This window comes from Colletotrichum abscissum, assembly GCF_030869225.1.
Source record: "Colletotrichum abscissum strain IMI 504890 chromosome Unknown Scaffold_18.1, whole genome shotgun sequence".
In the NCBI taxonomy this organism is placed as follows: Eukaryota; Fungi; Ascomycota; class Sordariomycetes; order Glomerellales; family Glomerellaceae; genus Colletotrichum; species Colletotrichum abscissum.
In genome coordinates this window covers 896,056-914,070 of record NW_026850076.1, presented here as the reverse complement: position 1 = coordinate 914,070, position 18,015 = coordinate 896,056, and the positions used below count along the sequence as shown (strand labels likewise).

The 18,015-nt window shown below is 55.2% G+C and overlaps 7 protein-coding genes across 7 annotated transcripts; 3 read left to right on the top strand and 4 right to left on the bottom strand.

Moving 5' to 3' along the window:
- Positions 1-1,620: 1,620 nt before the first annotated feature.
- Positions 1,621-2,848, bottom strand: CABS01_08298 (NUDIX domain-containing protein; the record flags this gene model as incomplete). Its single annotated transcript, XM_060541659.1, has 3 exons — positions 1,621-1,911; positions 2,000-2,739; positions 2,800-2,848. The coding sequence occupies 3 exons, from the start codon at positions 2,846-2,848 to the stop codon at positions 1,621-1,623; spliced, it is 1,080 nt and encodes a 359-aa protein (XP_060402463.1).
- Positions 2,849-3,924: 1,076 nt separating this feature from the next.
- CABS01_08297 (PHD-finger domain-containing protein) lies at positions 3,925-6,085 on the bottom strand (the record flags this gene model as incomplete). The annotated part of the gene is made up of 2 exons (XM_060541658.1): positions 3,925-5,654; positions 5,743-6,085. 2 exons carry the CDS (start codon positions 6,083-6,085, stop codon positions 3,925-3,927), a joined length of 2,073 nt encoding a protein of 690 aa, XP_060402462.1.
- A 346-nt stretch (positions 6,086-6,431) lies between these two features.
- Positions 6,432-7,426, top strand: CABS01_08296 (uncharacterized protein; the record flags this gene model as incomplete). Its single annotated transcript, XM_060541657.1, has 2 exons — positions 6,432-6,501; positions 6,972-7,426. Coding segments are annotated over 2 exons (525 nt in total), but the record flags the coding sequence as incomplete, so codon positions are not given.
- Positions 7,427-9,903: 2,477 nt separating this feature from the next.
- On the bottom strand, positions 9,904-10,783 carry CABS01_08295 (60S ribosomal protein L43; the record flags this gene model as incomplete). The annotated part of the gene is made up of 3 exons (XM_060541656.1): positions 9,904-9,967; positions 10,026-10,222; positions 10,766-10,783. 3 exons carry the CDS (start codon positions 10,781-10,783, stop codon positions 9,904-9,906), a joined length of 279 nt encoding a protein of 92 aa, XP_060402460.1.
- Positions 10,784-11,626: 843 nt separating this feature from the next.
- On the top strand, positions 11,627-13,389 carry CABS01_08294 (saccharopine dehydrogenase; the record flags this gene model as incomplete). Its single annotated transcript, XM_060541655.1, has 5 exons — positions 11,627-11,681; positions 11,748-11,891; positions 12,148-12,493; positions 12,596-13,161; positions 13,232-13,389. The coding sequence occupies 5 exons, from the start codon at positions 11,627-11,629 to the stop codon at positions 13,387-13,389; spliced, it is 1,269 nt and encodes a 422-aa protein (XP_060402459.1).
- Positions 13,390-14,384: 995 nt separating this feature from the next.
- Positions 14,385-16,035, top strand: CABS01_08293 (uncharacterized protein; the record flags this gene model as incomplete). Its single annotated transcript, XM_060541654.1, has 3 exons — positions 14,385-15,485; positions 15,542-15,893; positions 15,962-16,035. The coding sequence occupies 3 exons, from the start codon at positions 14,385-14,387 to the stop codon at positions 16,033-16,035; spliced, it is 1,527 nt and encodes a 508-aa protein (XP_060402458.1).
- A 359-nt stretch (positions 16,036-16,394) lies between these two features.
- CABS01_08292 (HMG box protein) lies at positions 16,395-17,342 on the bottom strand (the record flags this gene model as incomplete). The annotated part of the gene is made up of 1 exon (XM_060541653.1): positions 16,395-17,342. One exon carries the CDS (start codon positions 17,340-17,342, stop codon positions 16,395-16,397), a length of 948 nt encoding a protein of 315 aa, XP_060402457.1.
- Between the last annotated feature and the right edge of the window lie 673 nt (positions 17,343-18,015).

Sequence of the window (18,015 nt, the reverse complement as noted above, 5' to 3'; positions counted from 1 at the left end):
AGGTTGAAGGAAAGCGGCAAGAAAAGTGGGAGTGGTATAAGGGGAAGAAAACGAGGCAGGAAGGAAGCTGTGGGTGGAGGGAAACAAAAAAAAAATGAGAAGCCACCAAGAGGAGACGAATTCAGGAAGGAGCACCTCGTGACAGCAATAAACAGGCAAGAGCACTCGACTTCTGTGGCAAGGCAGGTCGTTCTTCGGAGGTTTTGCTTGCGTATTCCTGTCCGGCTTGTAAATGAAAAGGGAACATCAACCCTTCAGTAGCCAACAGCGTCCTTAAGCAGAAGGAAGAAAATTGCAGAGTTTTGAGACTGGCCATCGCAAAATCGAGTTTCCTCGTAATAAAGCATCGTAATAAAGCATTATACGAAATCACTGTGTCGTTTTAAGGCCACAGGTTGCCTGAGGTAGTAAAGAATAATCTAAAAGCCAGTAAACACGTCTTATCACGCCCAGCGTGAGGCAATGGAAACTTTTTAAAAAAAGATTGAGAAAGTCAAAAAGTTCAACTCTTATCCTTGCGGACAGCGGAATCTATGAAAACCCCGAGACTCTTACCAGCCTCAGGTGTAACGATGGAGGTTTTCTAACGGCGGCGGGATTCGAACCCACGCACCCGCGACGCAAGGGGACGCTCCTCGTCAAAGGAACGCCTCTCTGATCCCATTGCGCCACGGACTGTTGAAGAAATGCAGAAGAGTCTAGACATGTAAGGGTAGGCCAGGCGGCTAGGAGGTCCGGAGGGAAGGCAGCCTTGGGATGAATGAAGAGGTGGGGCTGAGGCTTGTGGCTGGACGTGGGAGGTGAAGTCCACGAGAGGGAGGAAGGCGCGGTGTGAAATAGGAGAGGGTGGGCTTGGGAAACGCTGCTATGGGTTTGTCTTTGCGGCCTCACCTCTAGAGATTACTGTTTGTGGTTATACGACGTAGTTGGACTTGATGTCAAATTGGTGGGGGCAACCTTGCGTTGCGTAAAAGCATCAAACGTGTCAAAACTGGGAACTGCGAAGATGAAGTAGATGGAATTGTGTTTCTCTACATATCTACTTGAAATCCCTTGGCATGGATGGCTTTATGAATAATGGTAACATATGCGGGCATGTAAAGACCCAATATTTCAGCAACTTGGCAAGCTATGTGATATCTCGAACGACACTCCATTATTGCTGGTAGATTTATCTACTCTTGAATAGCGGTAAGACCAGCAAGTATACGTCTACGTCTTCGAAGCACTCAAGGACGGTAGACTCAATGCCCTCAAGTTGATGGAGGATGATATGGTATCTCGTAGGCAACAGGCCATGTTCGCATGCTTTTAAGGCAAAACCATCTCGAACTGACGACGGTCCTATAGTCTGGGGAGCAGAATTACATTAACATGAGCATCTCACACCCAAGCGAAGCCCAAAGTCGAAAGCACAACCCAGCACGATCAGGCCCTGGCCAGGCAGACACGAACATCCAGTGAAAGATTTGATTGTACAAGTTTATCTATGATACAACAGCGTTACACATCCTCTCAACCATTCCCCGACAACCACTCGTCCGCCCCCCCCCCTTCACCACTTGAGTTCAAGTGTTACACATGGCGCCGACCGGTCCAAACCAATATGGAGGCATACATCTACCGGTCCACCATCATGCCCCGCACACTGCTGTAGTAACCCCGCTCCAGCACCTCGGCGAGCTCCTCCTTGGTCAGCCACTTGAACTCCTTGTACCCAAACTTGTTGGCCGTCAGGTCCGCCTGTCCCGCCATGATGCGGCCCTTGAGGAAGAAGGTCTTGCTGCCGCGCTCAAAGAGCTCGCCGCGCCTGACCTGCGTCTTGGCCACGTGCACGGCGGCCGGGCCGCGGCCGACCATCCACGTGTTCATGTTGACGCCCGCCGTGTCGTCGAGGATTCTCTGCGCGGCCTGTGAAGAACGTTAGCATATATCGATATCGAAGCATGGGAAGGGGAGAGAGAGAGGGGGTCGATATGGGGTGGATGAAAAAGCTCACCTCGTGAAGGTTCTCCTCCGTAGACAATCCCGCCGCAGGAAACTCCCAGACATCCTTCTTGCGACCGGCCTTCCTGACGACAAGATACAGCGTCCTCTCCATGGCGCGATCCAACCTCGTCCGGTCCCCCTTGATATCCGCCTCCGACACCCGCGGCGCCAACGCCTCGGGCGGCGCCCGGTCCTCCTCGGGGATAATCTCCGCGTCGTCGCTCACGCGCATCACGGCGTCCTGGAGCAGCAGCTCCACCGCCTTGTCGTGCTTGCTCAGCCCGTCGCCGACGGCCAGCTCGTCGTCCCACGCCGTCGACGCCTTGCCGTTGTACACGCCCAGCTCCTTGGCCACGGTGCCCTTGCGGTCCTTGACCTTCATGTTCCAGTCAATCAGCGCCGGCGTGTCGGGCTTGAAGTAGACGGACGTGATGAAGGGCATCGTCAGGCGCTCGTTGAGGCGCTTCTGGTAGAAGAAGTAGGACTGCTCAAAGTCCGTCAGGGGCCGCGTCAGGAGCGGCGCCCGCGTGAGGATCACGCCTGCGCGGATCAAGGGTGGCGGGATCGTGATGTCCGCCGCAGCCGCCTCGGGTTCGGTTGGTTTGCTGACTTTTGACAAAGGGGGAGGAGGAGGGGGAGCGTTGGTCGTGGTCGTGGTCGTTGCGGCGGCAGCGGCACCCGAGTACGCTCGCGAGGGAGCTGGAGCTCTAATCTGGACCCTCGCGCATTGTCTGCAGACTCTGGGGGTTGCTGTAAGGGGGACTCAAAGTCAGCCAATGATCTCAATGTTCATCCGAAACGTAAACATACATTGTATGCGCCCGAGGGCGGCGAATGCGCCTCTGCTGGAAGCTGTCATCGTGAAAAGCGCTGGGTGTACGGGGTCTCCTCCTTGACACCTCAGTCGAGAATCTCCAGATGGGAATTGAACTTTTTTGCTGTTCAAGCTTAGCAGAGGTACGTACCGAATGGCCGGGGCGGCGCTTACCTAAGGTCAGACGTCCGACGAGGTGCACCGTGCACGGATGCAGCACAAGGTGAATCTTGAGGTGCCTCATATTGTACCTGAAAAGCAAGGTCGATCTTGACAGGCGCCCGGGTCAATATCGCGCCTGACAAGCGCGGGTCTCAATCACGTAAGCAGAGGTACCGTAGCGGGGGCTGAGGTGGGTGGGACCGCGCAGAGCCTTTATCAACCCGACGCCCTGCCGCGAAACTTCTTCCTCTTGCTTCTTTTTTCTCTTCACGGCACCATTTCCTTATCGTCAAGACCTGTTCCGCCTCCAGAACGTCCTGATCATTTATTCCGGTGCCCAGAGTAAATCGCAGTCTTTTTTCGCTAACAGCACCTGCATCTTTTTACTGGGTTCATGTTAGATAGCTACTGCAAACACATCAGCGCCTTTGACCGCTGTTTAAGAATGGCTGGCTTCTGCTACCGCATCAGCAGAGTCCGGAGTGGACTTTCGCTATGTGGCAAGCAATGCGTCGCGACAACCGCATACGTGAATTCTCTGCTCCACATGTCACATGGTGCTGCTGACTGTGCCGCTGCAGCTATAGCTCGAGGGTGTTCACGAGTGCTGGTGCTTATCAATGAGAGTCGTAATATCCATTCGTCGTGTCGTCGTCGTCTATCTACCTACTAAAGTACAGAAAGCCTTTCCAGCCTAACCGTGGGTCACGCCCTTGACAGAGTCTCTTTCCAAGAGATCCGAGCGATTCGAGCTACTACGAGACCCCACCCCTAAGATACAGCTGTGCCTCTCCCCCGCCCAATCCCAGAGACACGGGGAATTCAAAGTTGAAATTTTGCAAAAAAAGAAGCCTCCTTTGGAATGGAGTGTTTGGGTATTAGACCGCTTGGTTCGCTGCCAAACACCAATAACGCCTAATGCCCGATACCGTTCGTTCGTTTATGCTGCCGAGCGCCGATCAAGCCTTGAGTTCCTCAATCGCACGGGCCACCTCTTTGGTAGCGATCTTTTCGCAAGTCTTTTTGGCATCATCGTCCAGCGTCTGCGGATCGCGAAGGCCCTCGTACAGCTTGCGGGAGACATCTCGGTTGATGTTTGCATATTGATCGGTGGTGAGCTCCTTCGCGCGCCAATGGGGCTTGAGGGCAGCCCGGACGATGCCGCTGATTCTTTCCTTGGTCTCAAAGGGGATGGCGGATCGCGTAGGCGACGAATCCTGAGACCGAGCAAAGGTCGGTCGTTGACGGTTCGGTCGCTGTGGGCGAGGCTGGCGAATTTCCGCGCCGTTCGATCGACTGTCAGAGTCACTACTGTCCCCAGCGTTTCGAGTCGGCGAGTAGTTGGCTTTGGGGAACCGCGGTTCCACATAGGAGCTTAGAGATAGCGTAGGTGAGCTGGGCCGGGGATGGGGTGGCGGGGTGAGAGAAAGCGCCCGCGGTGAGTTTCGTGATGATGGCGAGGGGGATGTGACTGGCGAAGAGGGGTCAACACCAGAGTGAGTACCGAAATAATTCCGCACAGTCTCGTCGTCGGAAGGTGCGCTCATCTCCACCTCCTTAAGCAGCGACGACAGGAATGATGGTCCGGGTTCCGTATTGATGGGAGACTGGACGCGCTGCGTGGCACCGTTCGTCTGAGGCCGCGATGTCAGAACACTCGTCGGCGCGGGTGACGAAGTTATCGTAGGTGCGGGGGCGAGTGCCGACACAATGGTAGGGCCGACGCCTGAAGCGGTGCCAGATCCAGATGCAGATCCCGACACTGAAGCCGAGGCAGAGCCCGATCCGGAGCCTTCTCCCTGCAAAGGCAATCGGCGTGTGCGAGGTCGCTTCAGCTTGCGCTCGGGTTCCTGAGCGGGTTCTTGGGGAGAAGCCGTGGTAGATCTCGACTTTCTCTTGCGGGGATTGGGAGCGCTCGTCTCGGCTTCGCGAGCCCTCTCGAGGGCGCCCCAAGCCTGCTGCTCCTCTCTCGTCTCGGGAGCCGGCGGCAGGGGTTGCATGACGGGTTCGACTGGGCCACCGTCGAGGCGATGACCGACGGTTGGGCGAATATTCCTCGCAAAGATGTCTCTGGCGCCTAGACGACTGGCGATGCTCATGCGCTGCTCCCAGTCTTGGTGTTCTTGGATATCGCGAAAGTGTCCTCTCTGGGCCTGGGCGCGGCGAAAGCCCTGAAATAAGTCTTCGTCTTCGTGGTTGTCGAGGTCGATGTCAGTAGCATCGTAAATGCGACTAGCAATCCGGTCCCATGCACCCTGCCACTCGAGGGATCTTGCCTCGCGTCGTGCATTTCTAGCTTGCAACTGGGTTCGCAACAAGCCTCTTTGAGCGGTAACGTTTCGTCGGTTTGCTGAGCGTGCAGCTGGGTTCAAAGGCCGTGACTGGATCACTTCGACATCCGAAGCCTCACTAGGGCTGGATCGGCTGGCATTGTTGTTTTCATCACACTCAAAGCAGTACCAGGACTCGGTCTGGGGAACACCAGACAGGCCGATGCAGTGTGTATGATAGGCTGCGTTGCAACCATCGCAGAGGAGCAGCACCTCTTCATGATCCGAGGACTCGCATATGGGACAGGCAGGGCTCGGCTCCTCGCCTTCGCCCTCGGGGTTCTCCTGAAGCCATCTGTGGATATCAAACTCCTGCTCTTGCTTCTTGTCTTGAACAGCGTACGAATCGATAGGGGGGCCTGTTATTGTCACCAACGTTAGTTTCTTGTTGCTAAAGCTGCTGCTGCTGCGAGCGTCTATTGCGAGGCGGGATGATTTGATACGTACCGTTGAGCTCAGATGAGAGGCTGACCTCATTGAAGGGTGTACGGCAGATGGGGCAAGTATTGGAGTTCTTGGCCCAACTTCTGATGCACTGATCGTGGACAACGTGATTGCAGCCAACGAGGGTAGCAATGTAATTTGACTCTGGTTCTTCTAGTATTTCGAGATCTGAGTCGATGGTACGGTATGTTGGCTGTACTGTTGTGGTGGTGGCTGCTGCTGTTGCTTTTGCAGCCGCTGGGCCCGCTACGTTTCCAGCAGCAACGTCTTGCTGCTGTTGCTGTTGCTGCAACGAGGGGTGCTGCAGCGACTCCAGGCATATGATGCACTGATCCGGTTCAGTCATTGTGGCAACTGTGGTGGTATCGCTTGAGGTTTGATGAATTCATAAAAAAACGTCTTTGAGCAGGGCCAATAGATGGCTTTGAGATTGCAGGAATATGTGCGTGGATATTGTTATTGTAGCCGTGATTGTGTGAACTTGTTTATGGGCTTTATTGCCTTGTTGTGTCGGTCGTGGGGTGGCAGATGGTAGGTAGAGGGGGAAAAAAAAAGAGAGGTGCCGAGTTGTTCAGTGTCTGGTGGTGGTAGTGGCAGGCCTGAGGTGGGAGTGTTGAGGCGACTGAACGGCTGTCGGGTCGCTATCAGTCGAGTGCACAAACGCACGACCAACTGGGCAGGTTGCTGAAGAGTGGGAAGGGTGCCAAGGGGGGCACTTTGGGGGTTGGAGGGGGAAAGTGGAAGGTGGCCCAGGTTTGGTAGGTAAGTTCGATATGTCCTGCGTTTCTGGCGCGAGATGGACTGTCAGCCGGTTCGGGGGATGTTTCGCCGCTGCGCTAGGCAGGGAAACCAAGCAGCAAAAAAAAGACGAGTAAGATATACGATGAAATAAAGTGGCCGGTGTGGAGAGAAGAGGGGGGCTTCAAACTTTGGCTGGCAGTGCTTTTCTGGTGAGGCGAGACAAGTAGGAAGAGTGAAAAGGGAGAGAAAAGGATCTGGTATGGTCGCCTTTCTTTCAAAGTGCGGATGAGGTATGTTCGTGGGTGAGGTGCCCACTGGTGGACGGGGGGCGGTATGGGAGTCTTGGGAGTCTTGGGAAAGGTGGTAGGTAGGTAAAATGGCGGTGCTGGGCTACCCGAGAAGACCTTGGGACCTGGAGAACTGAACGGGAATTGTAAGAGGAAAGGTTTGGAGAGGCCAGGACCCCCAAGGCGGGTTTTTTGCGAGCTTAGCGCACGCCTGTAGCTGGTCTCGACTGGAGCCAATCAACAACCGGCTGATGCAGTGGTGCGCCACGCTCCTTGCACCTTGGTCCTTCGTCCTTTGCACCTCACCCTTCGCGGGCTTCCCAGTCGATGGCCCACTGGGCTGGACAGTGGACAGGGACCTCATGGAACTGCATCCCATGCCTCCACCAGCAACGGCAGCACCCTCACAGTCACACTCTGTCACTCACACACACACACACACCCGTGGACACAAACGTGCATCTAGACGCATGCTCGAAGCAGGTCGACGCACTGAGACGGACCAGACTAGCCCACTAGGGTCGCTGCAAGCCTGCAAGAGCACGTACTCTCCATGGATCGATGCAGGAGCCGGAGCATCAACACCAGCCCGGAGGCAACATCTCACCTCACGGACATCCCACGCCGAGGAAACGCTCAAAAACACCCTCGGGAAATAAGATGGCCTGTTGAGGGATGATGTTTACTGCTGCAGTAACAACTCCTCCTACTCGGCAACGTTGTCATCTGGAGGTGTAGGCACGTAACTAGGTACGTATGGGGACACCTCTGGCGGGAAGAAAATAAAGAAACCGATTTGGTACGTACCTCGACTTGGCGGCAAAACCACGACAACAACGGCTGGGAGCTTGCGTGGTTGCGTTACTTCGGGTTTGCGTTTGCCAGGCCTTTCTCCCCACGATTCGACAGCTCCTCTCAATTGTCTATTGACCAATCCTCCAATCAGGTAGGTACTGAATGACGGAGTGCCAGAGTGCCAGAAACAACTGAGAGTGAAAGAGCTATGTCCGGGGGAGAACGGTGGGAAGGGGGAAGGTGGTAAGGTGGGCGGCGAGTCAAACACTCAATGGATTGGCTACTTGGCTCGTGCGATGTTGTTTGGTGACTTTTTGGTCAGGTACCTCGATCCAGCTGAGCGTGGGTGTGATGGATCATGGAAGAGAGTCTTAGGTCGGTTCGATAGGTAGGTACCCAAGTGGCGGATGGCGTTGAGAACTTGAGACGCCTTTGATGGAGGGCGAGGTGTGAGGGCGTCTACGTCAGGCCCTCCTGTCAGGTGAACTGCGTAAAACGTACTTTGTAGTACCTAGATACCTAGCCCCAAGTGTTCTTGATGTGAGTGTGAGGTGAGGCAAGGCAAGGCAAGACAAGGAGGTAGTGTTCCGAGTTGGCGCGCAACGACGGCAACGTCAGCCCGAGTAATATGAGGGGGTAATCTGGAGACAATCGCGGTACAAGCAGAAGCAACGGGAACGTGCAACGGTGGGAAGCGGTCGAGGGCGGAAGAATGATGATAGCTGAAGAGGTAAAGTCGGGGCGCAGGGCGTTGGTATTCGGCGCTGGAATGGGTCAGGTCGACAATGGGTGCTATCTCCGCTTCCAGAAATGGGCTGCCTGCACCCATCCCGGATGACGGGAGTCGGGGGGCAGTGGCATAGGTAGTGCCAGGCAAATGGGCAATTGCCAATTGGGAGAGAAACTAAGTTACGGCGCTGTGTCCGTAAAGCAAGGTACACGTGAGACCTTCATGCCCCTCGTTTCTCGGAGGCCGACGAGATTGGTTCGATGGGGCCTGGCCTGCGTCAGGTTGCGACCCCAAGCCCAGAGTCCGGCCTCTTCCTTGGTGCTTGGTGTGCCCGAGCAACCTTTTTTCCATTAAATCATTGATTGTTCGTCGACGGCCGCTCGTCCCGGCCGGATGCTACTTTGCCTTTTCCCACATTTAATTGACAGAGGGGGGGAAAAGACACGGGAAGGGTAAGAAAGCCAGACTCAATCATTAAAACTGGCCAATTTGCTGCGGATGTATACGGCATTTTATACCCATGTGAACCTGCTCTCGTTTACGGCGGCATTTCCGCGCGGCATAGGCTCACAGCCCGTAATCCTCTAAGCCCCCCAAGGTGTACCGCTTACCGGATACTTGCGTGGTATTGCGGACGTCGATGCTCTCTGGTACTTTGAACTTTCGTGAGATCCTCGGCTCGCGGTTGGGCGTCTTTGTATGTGTCTCTCTGCTAAGGTGGCATACGTGCAGCGATATCGAAAAAACAGGGTCGAGGTGAGAAGCTCAACTCACCGACTTACATGGCAATCGGAAACCCACTGTGCTTTTCGGTTAACTCGTCTTCACCGCGACAGCCGGGCTGCCTCATTGGCCCACCGCCTGACCCCCAGCTGCATTCGCGCCTTGTAAGTCTAGAACACCGGGATGAGTCAAGTTGTGATTCGACGTGGCATCGCTACCGTAACGACTGTCGCGCACTTGTTCGCTTTGCTTCGAGAATGGCCTTCGTCGAGGTTTCAACCCGCCTCAGAACACCGAGATGAATACCGGGCTTCGTGAGAACCTTGGTGGAACACACACCCCAACGCGGGCACCCAAGCGGATCACTCCTCTTTGCCTTGCTATTCCCAGAAATGACTGGAGATGACTCGGCCTCGACGTGGACACCTTTACGGCGCTGTTCCCTATGCTGAATCACGGTTACGTAGCCTGGTGGAGGTATCTCTCATGACGACTGGAGCAAATCTTTTTTTAATGTTGGGTGGCCCGCTTCGACGCTTCAACCACGCGGCTGAAGATGACGGGGTCGATGACTCTATCCATGCCAACTAACTCCACACGCCCTGCCAAATGACCTCGCAACGCTCTTCACCACTTCACGATATGACTTGCCTGAGCAGGTCGGTGGGCGTGTCTCAGGAACGGACGGAAGGGTCAAGCGATCGGGAGGGAGGGGACGTTTTGTTTGTACGTCAAGTTCTTTTCATTGCTGACCAAGTGGTCCCTCTGGCAGCTGACCGAAGACCCGTTCCGTTATGGCCATCGTCAGGATGTAGGCACGATATCCGATTTTCCCAACACCGCCCGAAATGCAAAGCAGAAACCATCCACCGTTCGTAATCCCGTCCCTTAAACCTCAGCAATCTCTCTCAGACGACGGAGAGTGGAGCGCATGGCAGCAGCAGCGGGGGTGCTATTTGCAGTGTTAGCGTTCAGTTTCTAGTCCGACTTCTCTCCGTGTGTCAACATACGCGACAGTGTAGGCACCGCCAGCAACGGTCTTGTTGCAGCCTCTGCAGTTCCAGATGCCGGTGGAGTGGCGCTTGACGGTAGGCTTGCCGCAGAAGGTGCAGGTGTACTTGGCGTGCTGGGAGATTTCCATCTTCTTGACCTGCTTACGCAGGGAGGCACCGTAACGGGTACCGTACTTTCCGGTCACTCCGACCTTCTGTGAGGTTGTTAGAAATCTGTGGTTTCAATACTCTTGGTTCCTGGCTTATCGACGATCGCGTCAGAGGGCCGCCTGGCAGCAAATAGCCCCCGAGCTGGGAGTCTAGACGAGAGAGAGGTTCGAGTTTTGGTCGAGATATTGCTCTTAATCGTGTAAGAGTTTGAGATAGCTCAATCGTCGACGGTGAAGCACACCGAGCATGTGGTGTACAGGCAAATCGGATGACTTTCGTGATCACCGGTTGGTGGCATCTGCCTTCCTGGAGTCGGGAGTTTCGTCAAAGTTGGCGTCCATGGTCATTCGCTCGTCTCGTGTGTATCTCTCTCTCGTCATCGTCTCGCGTTGCGCTCGGGGATATTGCGTAGGCGGCCTACATGTTCCTCCCTAACCCAACCACCAAACCGAGCCCGTGATGGATGCCATTGTCGCCAATGAGGGAAAATCGTGGGCCGGTTTCGACGCGGGGTAGGGAAGTCCAAGCAATGACGGGAAATTCGATGAAGCCATTCGTCCTGGATGGGGTAGTAGAGTATTACGAACCTTCGTGCGCTTGGCCATTTTGTCGAATTTTGGGGGGGAACGGGTTCGTTGACTTGAAGTGCGACGAGTGGTGTTGACGGTTCCTCCAAGGCGGTTGAAATTTCTAGAGGATGGTGTTGAATTTTGTCAGGGCTTGCCGACTCCGTTTGTGCGCTGGGAAAGCGAGCACGGACCACAGTTGACGCGAAAAAAAGAATGCGGCAGAACTCCGGCAGTGGGGTTTACACCCGCCCTGACGCAACCCCTGGGTCCATTCTCAAATTCTCGCGAGTCGCCAAATCTTGACCCCCATCAAGACACGTGATCCCGCACCTGACAGCTGACCGCGGCTTACCTAACGTTTGACTTGGCGCATTGTTCAAGAGGTTGCACTGAAGGGCCTCTTCAAACGCCCGGGGAGGAGGCCGGGAGATCGGCGTCACAGCTGTCCGCTCGGCCCTTCTAAGCCGTAAGTGGAAAGCACAGCGTCCGGGTGGTTGTCACGAAGACGCTAGACCGCCGAGGCAGCGCGGACCAGATGCCTTGAACAGTTGGTATCGCCGTTTGCTACATCACAAAGTTTGCGCTCTCGACGGCCGCAGCGTGGAATGTGTCACCTCAATGGACAGCGAAACGGACACATTTTCGACGGATCATCGTGCATCTGTGAAAGGGGCCGGACATTGGTGCCACTTTTCGTGGCGTGCTGGGATATGTAAAGATGGCCGGTCGCCGCATGACTTTTGAGTGTAATCATTGATGTCTGAGACTCGTGCACCCTGACTCTTTTTTTCTCTTCAATCCTGCAACTGCCATTCCTTATTCTATCTCCCTTCGAGGCCAGACTTATTGTTGACAGGAGACATCGAGCAAGCGTCAGAGATGCCTTTCAAGCAACACGGCCGTCAGTACGACGTGGTCGTTTTTGGTGCTACCGGTGTGTATAAGTCGAGGATGCAGTGATGATGCAACCTAACGTCCAATTGCTGACAATTGCAAAAAGGCTACACCGGGACGTTCGTGGCAGAGCACATTACAACCCATCTGCCGACCAATTTGAAATGGGCAGTCGCAGGTCGATCGGAGACGAAGCTCCAAGGTCTTGTTGCCGAGTGCAAGAAGCAGAGTCCCGACAGATTGCAGCCTGGTACGTGAAAGGATTTTAGGCTATGCCGAGATCAGATGAGTGTCTGATCTTCACCAATGAAGTGACTGTCTCGGCGTCTTGCATTTTCAATCGTGCTAGCAATGGATGAGGCTACCACGTGCTGGAGATGTCAAGTCGAGAAACAACCTGTATTGGAGGGGGGAAGTGGTGACAAGCTGCTCGAGAGAGGGGCTGGATCTGTTATGCAGGCCTAGCCAAATAAGTCATCACTCCGAAGTACTGACCAATTTCACAGAAATCGAAATCTGCGGCCTCAACCACGAGGATCTTGAGGCGCTCGCCAAAAAGACATATATTCTCATCACCACCGTCGGCCCGTATGCAAAATATGGCGAGTTTGCCTTCCGAGCCTGCGCCGAGAACGGCACGCATTATCTCGACGTTACCGGCGAGACCCCTTGGACCGGCACAATGATTGGCAAATATGAGAGTGCGGCACAAGAAACAGGCGCCATGATGTTTCCTCAGATTGGAATCGAATCGGCACCGCCAGACCTCGTCACCTGGTCGTTGGCCAAGCAGGTCCGCGAGAAGCTCTCGGCCAAGACAGGCGCCGTGACGGTCTCCATCCACAAGCTGGAGTAGGTTCCTTTTTATCTTGCTGTTCCATTGATGATTATTGGACTGGGGTGCTGGTGAAACATTGACAGAACGTTGCTCTAACGCCGAAATTTGTCTGTTAGTTCGGCTCCGTCTGGCGGTACCCTGGCGACGGTCCTCAACTTGTTTGAGTCATTCACGATTCAGCAAGTAAGAGACCAGCACAAACCATATGCTCTCTCGCCCGTTCCAAACAACAACAAGGTTCAGTCGCAGACGTCCCTGCTGACCAAGTTGGTGGGATTGCGAAACGTCCCCAGCCTGGGACTGATGACTACATCCATTGCTGGGATGACAGATACGCCCATCATCCAAAGAACGTGGGGTCTCTTGGCATCGGTGCCTTCGCGCGAGAAACAGTTCTACGGGCCAAACTTTTCGTTCCAAGAGTACATGAGAGCAAAGGGTTACCTCCAGGGCATGGCTATTCACTGGGGACTGGCGTTCTTCGGCTTGCTGCTTGCGACTGCTGCGCCGTTCCGCAAGTTGGTGAAGAAATTTGTTTACGAACCTGGCCAGGGCCCGGACAAGGAGCTGTCAAAGAAGGACAAGATTGAGTATCGTGGCATTGCCAGCCCGGATAAGGAGTCCAAGACGGAGTTTCCCAAGGCTTACTGTCGTGCTTGGTATGACGGCAGCATGTACTACTGTGAGTTGAATTTGGATTCCTCCAATTGGTCGAGGGTGACAGAATGCTGACTGGACGCACACACAAATAGTGACGGCTGTTCTGTTGGCTCAAGCTGCGTCAACGCTGTTGGAGGAAGACGTCGACCTGCCCGGCGGTGTCTTTACTCCGTCGTGCTTGGGACAGCCGTTCATTGATCGGTTGCAGGGGGTCGGCTTCAACTTTGAGGAGAAGATCCTAGAGCACTGACGGGCCAGCAGAGGTACTGGTTCTCAACCGTGTTGTATTGTTCACTGATGATGACTGGGGGATGGTTCGCTTCAATGTAAACGGATTGTTCAAACGTATGCTGTAATTATCGAAACATATACCTCGTACTTAAATTCGAAAGAACGGGTTCATGTGCGTGATGATCGTTGCCGCATAAACTAAGCATCCTGCCCGCGAAACACGCTGACAACAGGATGCAACGTCGATTGTTGATGATAGCCAGGGGAGCTTACAACAGCTACCCAAGCTAAGCAGAGAGGCCCGGGGTTGTAGGGTTGCAACCTGATCTAACTGACAGGACTGGCAACATGATGCTTCCAATTAGGTTCGCACTGGAGATAAATGTTCCCAACTTCCCATTGTGGAGTTGTCGCCGGCGCGCTGGACCGACCTAACCGGCCTGCAGAGGGCAAATGGGCGCATACAAAAGTGAGGTACTCCGTACCCAAGTAAGGTACCTTAGGCAGTGCATTCCATTTGGTAGACGTCGGGTAATTAGCGCCCCGAAAGCAGCTTTCCCCGCAGAATTAGAGGAGCACGCAGCTCGAAGGGCCAGGCCCAGGAGGCTCCCCAATTCGTGCAAAACTTAGGACGTCATCAGTCCATGGTGCATGAGGTGAGGTGCAAATCCAGCACTGGCCGGACCCAGCAAGCAAAGCACAGGGCAGTCTCGGTCGCTTTCCACATCATCCACACGCAGCAGTGACCTTTCTCCGGAACCCGTCCAGCCGTGGATAATAATCATCTACAACACCTTGTACTCAGTTGCGACATGCGATAACCCACGGAACGACGACATTCTCTTCCGCTGTTTCAGTCGAACCGAATTAAAGTTTTTTTCCTTCTTTCTTTTCTTCTTCCATATCTGTGATACCCCCTAAGCTGTGAGAGAGGTAGAGGAAAAGAGTAAAAGAGAGCGAGAGCAAGAGCGCGCGCGGAGAGAGAGAAAGAAAAGAAGAAAGCTTTTTCTGAGGATGGATCAGACAACAACGACAACCGCATCGGCCTCGGCCACCGAGAACACGCCTCTACTACCAACGACAGAACTCCGCCCCAAGTCGTCGCGAACCGTCACGTTCAACCCGAACCCCGTATCCAAGACCATCGAACCGGAGCCCAACTTTCAACGATCAAAATCAAGCCACGGCAACAGTCTGGCGGCGAGCCCCGGGCAGAGCTCGGCCCTATCCTCCATCAACAACAAGCTGCGCAGGAGAAACAGCCATGGCGCCGTGCAGAGCCTGCCGCCGCAGATGGTGCCCAAGATCGGTCCCCAGCGGAGCACCAAGAACGCGCAGAAGCTGAAGCTCCTGCCCAACCCCGAGCTCAACGAAGAAAGCCCCGACGAGGAGAGCGGGAGGGACGTGTACTCGCAGTACACCAGGATCAAGGACCCTACGGCGCGTAGGGATGCCGCCCGGCTGGGCAAGGCGGACCGCGACAGGCTGCCCAGGGTGACGGCGTACTGCACGGCGAACAAGTACCAGATGGAAGGGCTCATGCGCTTCCTCAAGGGTCGCGGCAAGTCGAGGGGCGCCAACCCCAAGCTCATTGACGAGTGCATCTACACGGCGTACGACTATAGCAAGACGGTCGAGAACAGGCACGATCGCAGAGTTGGCGCGCAGCCTGATCCGGTACAGGCGTACGAGAGGCGACACTCGACGGGCGACGTCTCGGATAATGGCTTTGCTCGGGACAACCTCATCGACCTTCAATCCGAGGGCCGGCACGACTCTGGTTTCGCCGACGGGTTCGAGGGCGCCAACAACGAGCACGCGATGGTTGAGGGAGACTTTGACACGCAAATCCACACCCCCGAGGTCTTCCTCTTTGATTACGGAGTCGTTGTGATATGGGGAATGACTCTGGCCCAAGAGCAGAGGTTCCTCAAAGAGCTTGCCAAGTTCGAGACGGAGAAGCTGTCGCCAGACGATGTCGAGACGGAACACTTTAACTTTTACTACACAAAGGAGTATCAGGCTCGTATCTACAATGACTTCATCACTCTAAGAGACAAGAGGAATTACATGACCAAGCTGGCCATTTCTCACGCCCTAGCACAGAGTGTCAAGGTAAGGAAATGTTCACGAAGTAGGAGACTGCTCGATGACTGACATATTCGGGATAGACATCGCTTTTCGAGGAACTGATTGCTTCGACCGTCGACACATGTAAAGACATCCCCACGCAGATCGCGCTGACGGGTAAGATCGCCCTCAGCCGCACGCAAATCAACATGCAGATCGGGGAGCTCTTCATCCTCCGCATCAACATCCATCTCAACGGCTCCGTCCTCGACACGCCGGAGCTGTTCTGGGTCGAGCCGCAGCTGGAGCCCGTGTACCAGGCCGTCCGAACCTACCTCGAGATGGACCAGCGCGTCGGACTTCTCAACGAACGCCTGGACGTCATTGCAGACCTGCTGGCGGTCCTCAAAGACCAGCTCAGTCACGGACACGGAGAGAAGCTGGAGTGGATTGGTAGGCCGAACCCCCCGTGCCCCTTTTTCTTGCTTGCCGCGCGGCCTTTTTGCTGACAGTGCTCATAGTAATTGTACTCATTGCGGCTGAGATTGTCGTCGCAGCCATCAATATCGTGGTGGACTTGTATGCATCGGATTAGTAACATTTATGGCACGCGTACAAAGTAGGAATTTGGATTTTCTTTCTTGCACAGCGGGGTCTTCACAGGCGGGGGAAAAGCTCGGCAATGGGGAAGGTAAATCACACAAAACAGGGCACACAGAACATCCCCGACTCCCGTGAAAGTGGTGCAATAGAGAACGGGCTTCACAGCGTAGGTCACGTAGCTGGAGGGTGAGGGTGCTAGCCTAGTCAGCAGCAGCAACAAACCACTCCGTTTCCCGGGAGTTGATTCATGGTGTCTCTCGTATTGTACAAATAAATAAGGAATGTTCTACCCGCAAAGTCCCTCCCCAACGCCATGATACCTGTTAACAAGGACGATGTGCCGCGTGCTCATCAATCGTCCGCCTTGTCGTCCTTGTCGTCGGCCGCGGGCGTGTCGTCAGCCTGCTCTTCGGTGTCGTAGTTGGTCATCTCCACGTCTTCGTCCTGTGACGCAGCTGGTGCGGGCTCTGGTGACTTGTCGCGCTCTTCCTCATCCTCATCCTTGGCCTCAGCGCTCTTGCTCTTGGCCGCAAATGCGTCCTTTTCCTTTTGGTACTTGGCCATCTCCTCCTCGGAGCGGGTCTGGAACTCCTCCTTCTCGCCCTCGGGGAGGTCCTTCCAACCACGGGCGAGCTCCTCCTCAATGTTGGCATCGGCATCGTCCTTGTTCTTTTCCTCAAGAGCGGGCCGCGTGTCGGCGCAGTACATTTCGAACGCGTTGCCGGGGCGCTTGGGCGGCTTCGCGACGCCGTTCGTGCGGGCCGTCGCCTGGGTGTCGGTGCCCTGGGTCGCATCGCCGCCCTGGGTATGGGAGAAGGTCTCGGAGCTGGGCGAAACGGTGGCGGCGGTCTGGCTGAGGGGCCTAGAGTTGGCCTTTGCGGCCGAGTCGATCTCGGCCAGGACGGAGGGCTTGCGGTGACCGCGTTTCGTACGCAGAGGCTTTTCTTGCGGCTGAGATGGTGTCAGCATCCTGCTTTGTCGTCGAGGTGGGCTTGGCGGAGGGCCTACAGTCGGGGGCGGGCTCGGGCTGCCGTCTGAATCCTCCACGTTGGCGCTCGTTCTCTTAGCCAGCTGTTCAAGCAGGAAGGCTCTCTCCATCCGCAGCTTCTCAATTTGTCGTCGGATCCGGGCGAGGCGGACTCGGGTCGCGTCGTTTTCCTCCTCAACCTCGCCGGTGCGCTGCTTAAGCTGAATGCATTTTCGCCGATAGGCCTCTTCAACGGAGGGAGGTAGGGAAGGCGGAATCGCTGAGAGGTCGATCGCGGGGGGGTTAGCTCGAATGATCTTTTTGGGAGGCATTGTGCGTGCGTGGGCTATTCGGCGATATCCCAACCGTATCGAGTGTGAAGGGGTGGGAGTGAGAATTGGCTTTTTTCCCCCAAAGACAAGGTACGGGGGGAATGAGTTGCGACGAGATGGGGTTCGCGGCGGATGTCAAGCGGAGCTTTGCGAGGGTGGTAGGTTCAATGATTTTCCAAGGGAGTTTGCAAACGTACCGGATTGCGGAGCCATTATTACGTATCTGCAAAGGTCAAGAGTGATGAGGGTAGTACAGGGCACGCCAAACGGACGAAGGAGGTGAGTTGAGACTTGATTGCGACGCGAATCTGAAGATGGTAGAGATGGAACTGGGTAAAAGAGAGCGCGAGGGAATGGGCGAATTGTCGCCAGAAACCAGCACGCAGCAAACACGCCAGCTGGGAAGTGCGAGGCTGGCAGCTGCTGCTGTCTCACACAGACAACAGGCACGCACCTGAACCTTGGGTGCTTGGATGCAGGGGTTCCAGTGTTTCTTTCTCCGTCCGGACGGTGGTTCCAGCACCTGTTAAGCTGTGGTCCAAAGTTTAGAATGCACCAGATGCGCCGGATCGGAACAATGGCTCGCCTGCAGCGTCGTGATTGGTCATCCCCGGTACCAGCCCACCAAGGCTGCAGCAATACGCTCCCGCACCACACACGCCTTGCACCCAGA